We start from the raw sequence: 13,163 nt of genomic DNA, 5'->3' as shown, positions 1-13,163 counted from the left end.
CTCCCACTTCACCACCTTAGCATTCCCCTGTACTGGGGCAAAGAGCCTTCACAAGACCGAGGGCCTCTACTCACATTGATGCCTGACAAAGCCATCCTCTGCTACATATGCAGCTAGAGCCATGGGTTCCTCCATGTGTACTCTTTGGTTGGTGGTTTAGTCCCTGGGAACTTTTTTTTGGGGGGTGGGGGTCTGGTTGGTTGATATTTTATAGAACTTCTCTTTTCAATTTTCAGGTACTATGGCCAGAAATATCAGCATTTTTGAACTAATTTTGTGTCTTAGCCCTATCTCAAAATAGTCAGAATCTACATTTTAATGAAATCCTTAAAAAAAGTATATATATATATATATATATATATATATATATATATATATATATATATAACATTATTGTAGATAATCATTTCCAGTTTATCCTAAATAAATGGCAAATTTTGCATTGCTATTTACTCTAATTTTATAAAATCATTTGTTTGTCTATATTTATAAATACGATAGGGTTTGTTCAGCAATCCATTTTATGAGAATTTAAAGTTCATAAGGATTAAATTCCATCTAGTTTTGCCCCTGAAGATTTATTTGTTTTCTGGTCCTGTAAGAACAAACTAATAAACTAAACCTATTGATGCTTCCATGTATTGAATTTGTACCACATAATTATAATAATTTTCTTTATTTTTAAATTTTTCTCCTAATGTTGAGATTATAATTACATCATTTTGCCTTCCTTCCAAACTGTCCCATATACCTTACATTACTCTTTCTAATTTATAACCTCTTTTTTAATTGTTTTCACACTCATATATGCATATACATATATTACTAGATATAACATTTTAGTCTGTATAACGCTACATATATATGCAATATATATGCTTTAGGAACACAGAATCACACAAGGATAGCTAACATGATAGGAATTTTGTACAACAGGGTAGGGAGTATCTAGAACTATGTGACTCTGTACTCTGACTATGCATAAAACTGGTACATGAACAAATAAATGATCACAGTAAAAAAAAAAGTCATCCCATGTATATTTTAGAACTCAACACAAGAAGAAATAGAAAATATGTACAGCAGATATCCATATCCATAATACTTTTGGATTTCACACAATCCTAAATGGGCTATCTGATCAAGCCTGATAATATCAAATGATTCACTTCCATAATCTCCTCTATACCTTACACCAGGTTCAAATCATAAACTTGAACTAATTTCATTTTGTTTTATTAAGTTTCTACTGTACAAGATTAACAGTGTGAAAGAAAGTAACAAGAATGTTGTTTAATATGTTCATCATCGTTATTTTCACAGGATAATTGAAATTAACCATTATATTTTAAAATAATTAACAATTGAAAGTTACTTAAGGAAAGATAAAGAGTTACATGGGAAAAAGTTACATTTTCTTCCTGGGGATAATTCACCTTCTCTATTCTATTTCCTTAATTGACTTATATCGCTAACTCTCAGGAAAAAATATTTTAAACTAAACAATTTGTACATTAATGTGTGAAGTCAAGTAATTGTAACTTTGTTGAAAATGACTGTTGGAACTATGTGCAAAACCTTTTGATACCTTCTGGATTTTTACAGATGCTTGTTTTCTGGACTTTTTATTGTAATCTTAAATTTACTTTGACGTAAATGAAAGAAGGCTCTATAGAATAGGCTAGGCTGGACCAAGTTTCACAGAAAACTACCCATTCACAAACCTAGCCTTTCTGTTGCAAATAGTGATGAGATAGCATATGCATTATGAGGTGTGAGAAAATAAAAATACATTCATTTTTATTTTGATAGCTAAATTTTGCATGACTATGTGTACACCCATAGGTATGTATATATGTCTATATTTTTCTAGGCTGTATGCTATTGGTGGACGTGATGGAAGTTCCTGTCTCAAGTCCATGGAATTTTTTGACCCGCATACTAACAAGTGGAGTCTGTGTGCCCCGATGTCCAAAAGACGTGGAGGTGTAGGAGTAGCAACACACAATGGATACTTGTATGTTGTAGGGGGTCATGATGCCCCTGCTCCTAATCATTGCTCCAGGCTTTCTGACTGCGTGGAAAGGTAAGGTATTTATTATTTGGTTTGGGGTTTGGTTTTGGTTTTGTTAAAAGTTGTTCAAATATTTTCTACTGTTTGTTTATTTGTTTTATTCTTTAATCCTTTTTATCGTTCAGTCTTCATCCCCTTCCCCGTATGCCTCCAACTGCTTCCCATCCCATACTCCCCTCCACCTTGTCTCCACATGGATGTCCCTACCCTAACCCCCATCCCACCTGACCTCTAAACTCCCTGGGGACTCCAGTCTCTGGAGGGTTAGATGCATCATCTCTGAATGAACACAGACCCCGCAGTCCTCTACTGTATGTGTGTTGAGAGCCTCATATCAACTGGTGTATGCTGTTTGGTTGGTGGTCCAGTGTTTGAGAGATTGTGGGGTTCCAGATTAATTGAGACTGCTGCTCCTCCTGCAGAATTGCCCTTCTCCTCAGCTTCTTTCAGCTTTCCCTAATTCAACTACAAGAGTCAGCTGCTTCTATCCATTGGCAAATATCTGCATCTGACTCTTTCAGCTGCTTGGTGGGCCTCTAGGAGAGCAGCCATACTAGGCTCCTCTCTATGCATATGCTTATTTGGATCATTGGGGTTTTTTGTTATTGTTGTTGTTTGTTTGTTTGTTTTGTATTTGTATATTTTTTAATGAGAGAAATTTGAAACTACCAGAATGTAATATTCTGATATGTTTTTCTTTTAAGTAGATTCATTCTTTGTAATATTCTACACTTAGACAGAATACTTTGTAAATGCTTATAAAATTTAGCAAAAAAAAAAAAAAAAACAAAAACAAAAAAAACACAATGAAATATATTTCTGTTAGCTACACTATAAAGTAGCAGCACAAAAGAGATAGAATAAGAACATTTTATGGAAAGCTATCACTCAATTCATCAGATTAAAATGAAATTAAGTTTCTAAATTCAGCTCAATGCACAAAGTAATCTTTAAAAAGTTATCACAAAATATAGGCAGAATTTTTAAATAAAATTGATTTTTCAAAGCAATGACCTTATTGCAATAAATATTTTCTTGCAAAAAGCTAAGTTCTTTTAGTGGAATACATTGATCCAGATAAGTAGCATGATTTGTTGCTTAAAATAAAGATCATCTGTCTGAATTCCCTTTCAAAGTAGACAGCTTGTAAAGGAAAAAAAAAAAGTTAAAACAGTGTTATCACCAAGTCACAAATTTTAAGTTGCATCTCAGAAGGCTCACTTGATACAGGGATTGAAGAAATTCGTGGAACAGGTAAAATTTGTATTTTATAGACAGAACTTTCTGGAATTTTCTTGATAACATGCACACACACACATTTGTGCACACATACATAAATATCACATACACTTAAAACCACTGGAGCAAAGAACAAGACAGGTTTCTAGTTTTCTGGTGTGCTTCTCTGCTGCTGTGAGAAAATACTGAACAAAACTAAGTTAGCGGAGGGAGGGATTTATTTCAGTTTATAGTTTATAATCCATCATCAAGGAAGCCAAGTCAGGAATTCAAGCAAGAATTGTGAATTGGAACTGAAGCAGAGCATATGGAGAAACATTGCTCATTCTTTGTTCCCCATGTCCTACTTTCTTTCTTTCCTTCTTTCTTTCTTTCTTTCTTTCCTTCTTTCTTTCTTTCTTTCCTTCTTTCTTTCTTTCTTTCCTTCTTTCTTTCTTTCTTTCTTTCTTTCTTTCTTTCTTTCTTTCTTTCTTTCTTTCTTTCTTTCTTTCTTTCTTTCTTTCTTTCTCTTTCTTTTTTCCCGAGACAGGGTTTCTCTGTGTAGCCCTGGCTGTCCTGGAACTCACTTTGTAGACCAGACTGTCCTCAAACTCAGAAATCTGCCTGCCTATGCCTCCCAAGTGCTGGGATTAAAGGCATGTGCCACCTTCTTATACAGCCTAGACCCATCTGTCCTGGGATGGCACTGCCCATACTAAGTAGCATAACTCCACATTAAGCATTAACTAAGAAAATGCCTACATGCCAAAATCTAATTCAGGCAATTCCTGAATTGAGATCTTCACTTTCCTGGTGATTCCAGTTTGTATCTAATTGACAAACTTACCAACATATGAAAAATTGCTTTATTTTTCTGACATTATTAATTTTAAAAAATAGTTGATTTGTCCAATATCCTGGAATTTTCTTAGCCATTATTTAACTTGGAAACATTTAACTTGAATGGTTCTCAAACTTTTTTCTATAGTTTTTAATAGCTTCCATGTTTTTTTTCCTATAATGTTAATTTACAATGTAAAAAAATCCCAATATTCTATCGTATATGCAATGAGCCAGTGACAAATTATCTTATCTTTTCAAGATCATTAGAAATTTCCATCCAAATTAATATGTATTTATGTGTTTGTCTATAGACTGATTAATAAAAAAAAAGAGAAACAGTGAAAAGAAGCAGCACTAATTTACAGTGAATATGTGCTGCTTGACAACTACTACTCCGTGTCTTCACAGATTATAAAACTATTAACAAAAATTCACTATTTCCTGGGCTGAGGGGATAGCTAAGTAGAAAAGTGGGCACACTTGTCAAACATGTTAGGAACCCAGACTCAATCCTCAGGAAAGCCAATAAAAAAGAAATAAACCAAAATCATAACAATTCAACATTTTCTGAATTAAGTAATAAGATGAAAATCTCAATATTTTGAGATTTAATCATGCATGAATACAAAATATAAGATTTTATGTAAATATTTAAGAACACACCTCTGGGAATTCTGGCTTATCCTTTGTATAGGTAAATATATTGATTTAATTCACTGCAGCCTTAATTAACAACTTTGCTTGGAAAATGCAGCATATAGCACATCAACTATAGATTTGTTTTGTTTCTAGGTCTCAACATATTATAACAATTTAGGGTGATGTAGTAAGAACATTTAATAGTATATAAAATACATAGAACTAGATTTGATAATTTACAGTTTTTCTGGTGGTATTAAAATATTATTGCTTGACATCAAATTCAGTTACAAGTTAAAAAGAGATGTTTTGATTATCTATTGAAAAAAATAAATGTTTAATAGAGGTAATAGTAGTATAAATCAATTAGTAAAAGGTGTTACATAAAAAATACTTTCAATGTACTTTTACAAATACGTCATGATTCGAAAGCATTTCATGTTTAATTATATGAATTTACTTAACTTTTCACATCTGTTACATTGAATGTTATATATTTTTGTTGTACAGTTCAGAGCTACAGAATTTATTTTCCCCCTATGGAAGGCTTTAATACCATATTTGTATACCATATGAAAAAGGGGACAGAAGGAATCCTTTACTTTTCACATGTTTTGTGCGCCCTCTTGTGACAAATGAGGGTTATGTCATGTACATGTTCTTTAATAAAAATTCTCTTGTCTTGAATAGTAAACCTATACTTGATAGCTACAATGTTTCAAATTCTGTGCTTTACACTATAGCGCATTTCTATTAATGCCTATTTTTCATTGTAACATTCCTGGATTTTTATCTCTCAATTGTCTTCCTAAATCTCTTAAGATACGACCCAAAAGGTGATTCATGGTCAACTGTGGCACCTTTGAGTGTTCCTCGAGATGCTGTTGCAGTGTGCCCTCTTGGAGACAAACTCTACGTGGTTGGCGGATATGATGGTCATACTTACTTGAATACCGTTGAGTCGTATGATGCTCAGAAAGACGAATGGAAAGAGGTATTCTTGTAAAAATATCTTCAAATTAATATAATTCAGAATTTAAGGGAAAGATTTTAAAGCTTAATTTTGGAGTTCATTTTATATTATTCCTTTGTACAGCCATAGTAGGTCTTTTCTTAGTATACACATACTTAATAGACCTAGATTATGTTTTAGGCTCGATCACTGTTTCAGTCTCTAATCTCTCAAAGCATAAAAGAACACTAACAATAGCATTGGAAATGTAAATGAGGAAAATACCTAATATAAATATAAAAAAAGAACACTAACAGAAAATAGCAGAATAACTGTGCCAAATTCTTGTGATCCATTATTTCATTGAATCCTCACAAAATCTTTGAGTAATTATTATTAGTTGTGCCCTTTCAAGTGAAAAAAAAATGTTGCACACATAAAATTGTTTCCAAAGCCACTGATCATCTAGTCATGATCTATTTGCATTTTATAATCTATAATGATCTGGGTTGTAGGTTGTCTTTTTTTTTAATTTTTAGACAAAATAAGATAAAAGTTAAGTCAAAATAGATAACAATTCTTTGAAGGCCAACATTCTGCGTTATACTAAAGACAGTGTTTTGGGTTTTTTGTTTTTTTGTTTTTTCTTATTTTTGTATTAGGAAGTCCCTGTGAACATTGGAAGAGCTGGAGCATGTGTTGTTGTTGTGAAGCTACAGTGAAAGTATCATTTGCTAATGCAATGAAATGGATTTCAAGAATGAAGAAAAAAACATACTCTTTTATGAAGTTCATAAGCAAACTAAATGCTGTTGTGTCATTCTCACATATATTTGAAACTGTTAACATTCATAAGGCTGAAAGCAAAACTTAAATATGAAATACATGTTAGTATTGTGTGTATGTGCTCAGTTTCTAATCTAATGAGAAATCCAATAGGCAATTATTTAGGCTCATTACCATAAAATGTTAAAACACCTGGTGGATATTTGGTAGTGGGCAATATTTGAAGGTGATGAATACATTAACAGTTTTCATGTAAGGATCTGAGAATTAAAAAAAAAAAAAACTGTTAAAGGTACTCTACTGTCTGGAAGTTTAATACAAAATGACAGAAGCTTTAAAGCATACCATCTGGTTTCCAAACAATAACTTACATTGCTGATAATACCTCACATTTGTCAAGAAGAAAGGTTTTTCTGTGTCAAAACTGAAAGAGATCATCCGTTGATATAATTTGCTATACTAATCACACTACTTCAAACTTTTCACAAGCCTATTATTTTTAGTTAACTATCTGCCAAAATACAAGTATAGATTTTCTACTTCATGAGGTGGTGTATTGATTGATTCATTTGCAGTAAAATATCATAATGTCACTATACAATCCTTATTCAGAAACAGTGAATCAGTGAGTATTATATTGATACAAACTGTGACCTAAGCTTCAGAATGTGAGTGCCTCATTTGTATACAAATTAATTTTCTCTTCAAATATTTAATGTGTTCCATGTAAACACCTTCCATTAAGTTTTAAAAAGTTGATTTAAACAATTCTAAAGGAAATTATAATTGAGAAAATGATCCACAATGCTGACACTTAGATACATTGAAATGTTTAATATACACTGTTAATTCTATAATTTCTATTTACCTATCAATATCTGCATTTCTTTTAATTTCATAATAATTTTTATCCCGTAGGAGATGGTAAGGATAAATGTACTACAAACTACACATTTGAAGGTAAAAAAAAAAATAGTACTGAGTCATATTTTAGCTTTTAACTATTATTTTCTTTCATCCTCCCTAATGACAAAACAATATGGTGAAACATTGACAACTCACATTTATGCTGTTAACTTTTCAAGTAAATGTTCCACTTTAGAATTTCTATATCTTCTTTTAAATGACCTTTGTATTGTAGATTATCCAAAAAAATCCAGAGAGATGCTTATAATATGTATTAGTGCCACCTATTAATTTTTTTAAAATCACATCATAAGTTACACAAAAATGTTTGTACTATGACCAGCTGAATTTAAATAAAATCTTTTCTCTCTGGCTATAGAGACTGTGATTTTAGAATATGCTGAATGATCCTTCCCTGCTGCTGTGCCACAATAGTGAAAATGTTGAAATGCTAATATCTAGTTTACTCTTTTTTCATAATTTGTCTGTAATTCTCAACAGAGATCTACAGATTTTTTCATGTTTAGAGGTGCAAAAGAATGACAGAGTGGCATTGAGAGGCTATAAAACACATATAAGATCTTGCTAGAGTTTTTAATATTTGTTTAATGTGTATTAATTATACATAATAATGAGTTACCTTGTGACATTTAATACATAAGTATAACGTATTTTGATCAAAGTTGTGATACTTTATACTTTGGCTAGCCTCTCTTTTTCTCTCTCCTACTATTCACTTTCCCCTTCTCAGCCAGCTTCTCATTTCATGACTTTCATTAGTGCTATTTACATTAGCATGGATGATAGGTTGGTTAAATGTTTTAAGTTAACATTTTAAAAATAATGTAAAAGGAGAGATATCTTGGCCCTTAACACATCATACCATTTGAGGTACCATGTTCAATAAAGTTGTGACTAATTTGGTAAGTTACAGATAGATGCACCTTTGTTTACCACATATTCGCAGCATTACAATAATGATTACGTGGTACCAGAAACTATATCTTTACTAATGCCTGATCGAGCAAGTAGATATATAATATCATCTTTTTCCCAGCTTGCTTTGCTTTCATTGATAAGCTTACTGAATTTTATGAGAAATAAATATGATACCCAAGGCTACCATTTCTTAGCTGCATTTGGAAATTATGCTTTAAAAAAAAAAAAGAAAGAAAGAAAATTAGGCTTAGTCACTCTATCTGAGAATGAACTGCAAAATGAATTTCAAAAATCTGACTGCCTGTGACCAATAGCAATAGAGATCTACAGAGGCCCCAAAATCAAGAGTATAGCTGTTGCAGCCACCCAGCATCTCACATGTCTGGGTTCTAGTCTGGAAAGGCATCTTGGAATCTGGAAGAGTAGAGGGGGCTAGGTGACGGAGAGAGACGGAGCTAAGACAGGACTCTGATCAAAGCTCAACTTTAATTTCAGCAAACACGCTTTATAAAGAAGAGGGGAGGCCCATTTCCAGCCATGCAAAGTTCCTTTGAAGTAGACAGATCAGCCTTCTAGTGGGAACTCTTGAAGATCACAGTTCGGTGCTAACTCTAGAAAATCTCAGAGGGGAACCAGTTAGGCCTCAGGAAGGTTCGGCCTCAGGCAGGTAGTGGCACATCAAAGGAGAGGGTTGAGAAGCAGCACAGCAGGTGGCTCGGCCTAAGTGGTAGATGGTCACAGCCAACCTTGCTAGGCTGGAAGGAGGTAACATTTCCCCCCCTTTAAATAATATTAAACAAAATTGGACTGAGGCATAAAATTTATTTATGCTCTATAGTTCTGTCTGAACTTTTAGGGTCTAATGAAGAAACCTGTCTCAGTGGGATTCCCTAACTTTTCTCATGGTAAACCCTTATTTGGTTAAGACTGTCCTTTTTGTCCTAGTAAACATTTTGATAGACGGGCTTAGTCCCTTAGCTGGTCTCTGGTTTTCCACCCTTGCTGATATTGCAAGGTCCCCTTAGTTCCTCAGGCTGTGGAAACTAGCCCTGAGCTGTTGGCTCCGTCTTTAGTAAAGCTAAACTTGGTTACTGAATAGGTAACTTTCTTGCTGAATTCTTACTGAATTTCATGGTCTTACTAGGATGTTGGAACTCTGGCAAAGACTTAACTATATCAGGATTTGATTTTAAAAAGCACTATAATAAGATAACACTAAAGGAGAGCGTGTGGATCCTCCTCCACATTCTTGGATGACAGGTGGGGAACAGGGAGGAGGGGGGGGGTGACGACCAACTCCATAGTGCAAGACCAATTGGCTTTTTAGGGTGGGAGGCTGTGAAGGGCTTGCCCTTCTCAGGGTATGGTCTTCAACCTCTCTCCCCCCTCTGAATTAAGCTTAATAAGGCCATGCTTAACTGAGGTAATCAAATGATTTTCTCATCCTTAGATGAGTGGGTTTTAACCATGGCTCGGGGGATATTGACCTGATTCCTCCCATGGGTACTGTCACGACCCACACTTGTGGCTCTTGGTATCTTTTGGGGAGGGGAGGCAGAGCCTTAGAAAGATATTCTTGGTTGTAACTAGATACCAACCTCCATCCAAACCGGGTGTATCTCACAGGGAACCCAGAAATGGTCAAGCTGGACCTTCCCCTGCAGTAAATTTCTGCACCCAAGCTGGTACCCATACTGTATTTGTATGATCACGAATCAATATGCACAGTTCTGAGTACTGTGCAGTTCCTAAAGGAGAATTGTCAACCTCAGATTTAGTAAGGCCTCAACAAGAATTATGTCACTAGTAACACCACAATTTGTGGCTCTAGGCTATATTAGGAGCCAGAGGTCACCCTCCTCATCTCTTGTTATTTCCACAGCCTGAGGAACTAAGGGGACCTTGCAATAACAGCAAGGGTGGAAAACCAGAGACCAGCTAAGTAAGAGACTAAGCCGATCTATCAGAATAAAAACCAATCTCTTTAAATATTTGAAATTTCCGCCTTTCTAGCCCTCATAGCAAACTTAAATCTCAAATCAGACCGAAATCCACAGTACGTGCTGGAATGTCTTTAGAATGAAAATAACAGCTGCCTCTTGCATGCTCTAGGGGGCAAGGATGCACACCCACTGCAGTCCTCTGAAGGTGTAGACTGACCTGTTTGAAAGACAAAAATCTTAGACAGTGAAGAGTAACATCACAAAGCTTCTTTTGGGGAAGTCCAGGTAGTTTATTCAGTTGCAAATTAGCAAGGCTCAAGCTCAGTCTCTGGGCTGGTTTTAGAATTAGTAAAAAGGCCAGAAATTCTCTGGAAGTGGGGGATGTGCTTAGAATTAACTTTGCTAGGTAATTAAGAACTTTAGTTATCTACAATAGGAATCTCTAATATAAGACTAAATATTAGACCAGTCTAAGATTGAGTTAGAATGACTGGTCACATTGAAGAAAAGAGAAAAATCATTATGACTCTATTAAATGACTAATACTATTAAGTCAGAATATCCAGTCTCTGATGTACTTTTGCCATAAAGTTAAAAGGCTTGAAGCTAGTCTAAACTGGAAAAATGGCAAGCAAGGATGGATCTAAAACCTGAATCTAATTTAGTTTCTTAGTCACTTCAATCAGGGAACTGAGTCAACTTACTTGCCAGCTCGTCACACGAATTAACCATCATGCTTTTGCAGCTTTCTGTGGCGAGAACCTGTTTTTCCCTTCCCTAATAATGTAGCTGTTTAGGATCAATCTATAAGTCAATAAGTAGATCCTTTTAAGATACTATAAAGCATTTATTAAATCCTTTGACATCCAAATTTCAAATTTTCAAAATAAAAGTATGATCCTCACAATGAAACAGAGTTGCGAACTGAAGTAAAGACAGTCCCTTCTTTACATGCATTAGTAGAGACTATTTATCAGTGGCTAATTTAAGCATACTAAGGTAGGGAAATGTCCAACAGCTGTTCTTTTGTTGTGAAGAGAGACCATGGCCAAGATAACTCTTCTAAAAGAACATATTTAAGTAAGTGTTTGCTTACAGTTCCATAAGGTTAGTTTATTTTCATCATGAGAGGGAAGCAGACACACATGGAACTAGAGAAGTAGCAGAGAGGTTTCAATCCTTATACAAGGCAACAGGCAAAGAGATACTAGGCCTAGAATGGGCTTTTGAACCCTCACAGCCCACCTCCAGTGGCATGCTTCCTCCAAAGAAAACATAACTACTCCAGCAAATGCACTCCTGATCTTTCCCAAACAATTCATTAACTAGGGATTAAACATGCAAATATATGAGCCTATGACACCATTCTCATTCAAGCTACTACAAGAAATGATTTTTTTAATTAACATATTCTTTTAACATTTGTATGACCATTATACATTCAAACACTTTACACTTACATGACAAAAATGTTGCTTTATGATGTGTATGATAATATAAATGACCTTACCTGATAATGGGAGACAATTACTCTACAACACAATCCATTAAAAAAAAAAAAATGTTCCGTGCCAGGGGTTATCTGTTTTAGAGTTGATCTGTTTTAGAGTTGTTTGCCAGTGGGACCTTATAGACTCCTAAACATTACAGGCTATTACCACTGTTTTGTTTACAGCCCCTCCCCATGATGTTGACCAAAAGACTATATATTGCTGATGGTATCACATATATGATTCATAAACTTCAGAGAAATCTGACCTGGTAGTTTCATGTCTATTTTCTAGAATTTAGAGTTCTGAAAGGTGATATCTATGCAGGCTACCAGAAGAGAAATGCAGTCAGCAATCTTACCCAGCTGTGAACCCTGCAAGATACCATAATGACAGGCTCAGAAAAAATATTCCCATTGGAAAAATAGTGATACAAATGTTACCAAGAATAAACAAAACTTTTCTGACTGGATTACTGCCCACTACACAAGATGTATAGTATACCTGATACCAATATAGGCTCTAACAACCTGTGGCTAGATGAATTATAGACTCGAAGAGAAAACATGTTATTGTCATTATGTTAAATGGACTCCTAATAACTTCTGGCTCTAACCCCAGACTAGTTAATATATCTGTCCTCATTGAGAAGCTTCTTTTTGCAAAGGATGCTGATAAACACTAAGACCTCTAACTTTCAACATACAAAAAATAAGAGACTGTGGAATGTTCAATCTTAAACAGTATATTTACCTTACCCCATCTTCCCAAATCTTAAGATTCTTGGAGGAAGAGGAGATGGAAAGGTATGTAAAAGGAAAATAGCAACAATAAAATGATGCTTTCTGAACCAATCAGAGAGTTAAAATGTGATCTCTCAGTGTTTGTGACAACATGCTTAAGAACTTCAAAAGCTCAAGTCAGACAAAATCTCAGCATGGAGGGGAAATTAAGGACAAAGTCCCTAGCCAAGGAAAAATGGCCATTGATATCTCTTGGAAGGAGGGTCAATTTTCTTTTTAGACTGAAACTCATGGTAGATTTACTGTCCTCTAGAAGGTAATTCCATACACAAGAAAATGCATTCCACTCACTATGTTTAAGAGGGGGAAAAATAAACCACCAACCAAAGAGTGCACATGGAGAGGCCTATGGCTCCAGCTGCATATGTAGCAGAGTATGGCCTAGTTGGACAGCAATAGAAGGGGCGTTCCTTGGTCCTAGGAAGGCTAGATGTCCCAGTGTAGAGGACTGCCAGGACAGGGAGGCATGAGTGGGTAGATGGGTGGGGGAGCACCCTCATAGAAGCAGGAGGAGGAAGAATAGGATAGAGGGTTTCTGGGGGGCCAGGAAAGGGGATAACATTTGAAATA

The 13,163-nt window shown here is 34.9% G+C and overlaps 1 protein-coding gene across 2 annotated transcripts in view; it reads left to right on the top strand.

Annotated features, from left to right (window-relative positions):
• Klhl4 (kelch like family member 4) overlaps positions 1–7,792 on the top strand; it is a 97,876-nt gene extending 90,084 nt beyond the window's left edge. For both annotated transcript variants that reach the window (XM_021153114.3, XM_021153115.3), the window contains 3 exons: positions 1,874–2,086; positions 5,597–5,768; positions 6,389–7,792. In XM_021153114.3, coding sequence (XP_021008773.1) covers positions 1,874–2,086; positions 5,597–5,768; positions 6,389–6,448 — 445 coding nt within the window. In that variant the 3' untranslated portion in view covers positions 6,449–7,792. The remainder of the gene's footprint in view (positions 1–1,873; positions 2,087–5,596; positions 5,769–6,388) is intronic.
• Positions 7,793–13,163: the final 5,371 nt, after the last annotated feature.

Source organism: Mus caroli, unplaced genomic scaffold (genome assembly GCF_978045245.1).
Source record: "Mus caroli unplaced genomic scaffold, Mus_caroli_1 scaffold_5, whole genome shotgun sequence".
Classification (NCBI taxonomy): Eukaryota; Metazoa; Chordata; class Mammalia; order Rodentia; family Muridae; genus Mus; species Mus caroli.
Note: the sequence above shows the minus strand (reverse complement) of the source record. Positions and strands in the feature narration are given on the sequence as shown.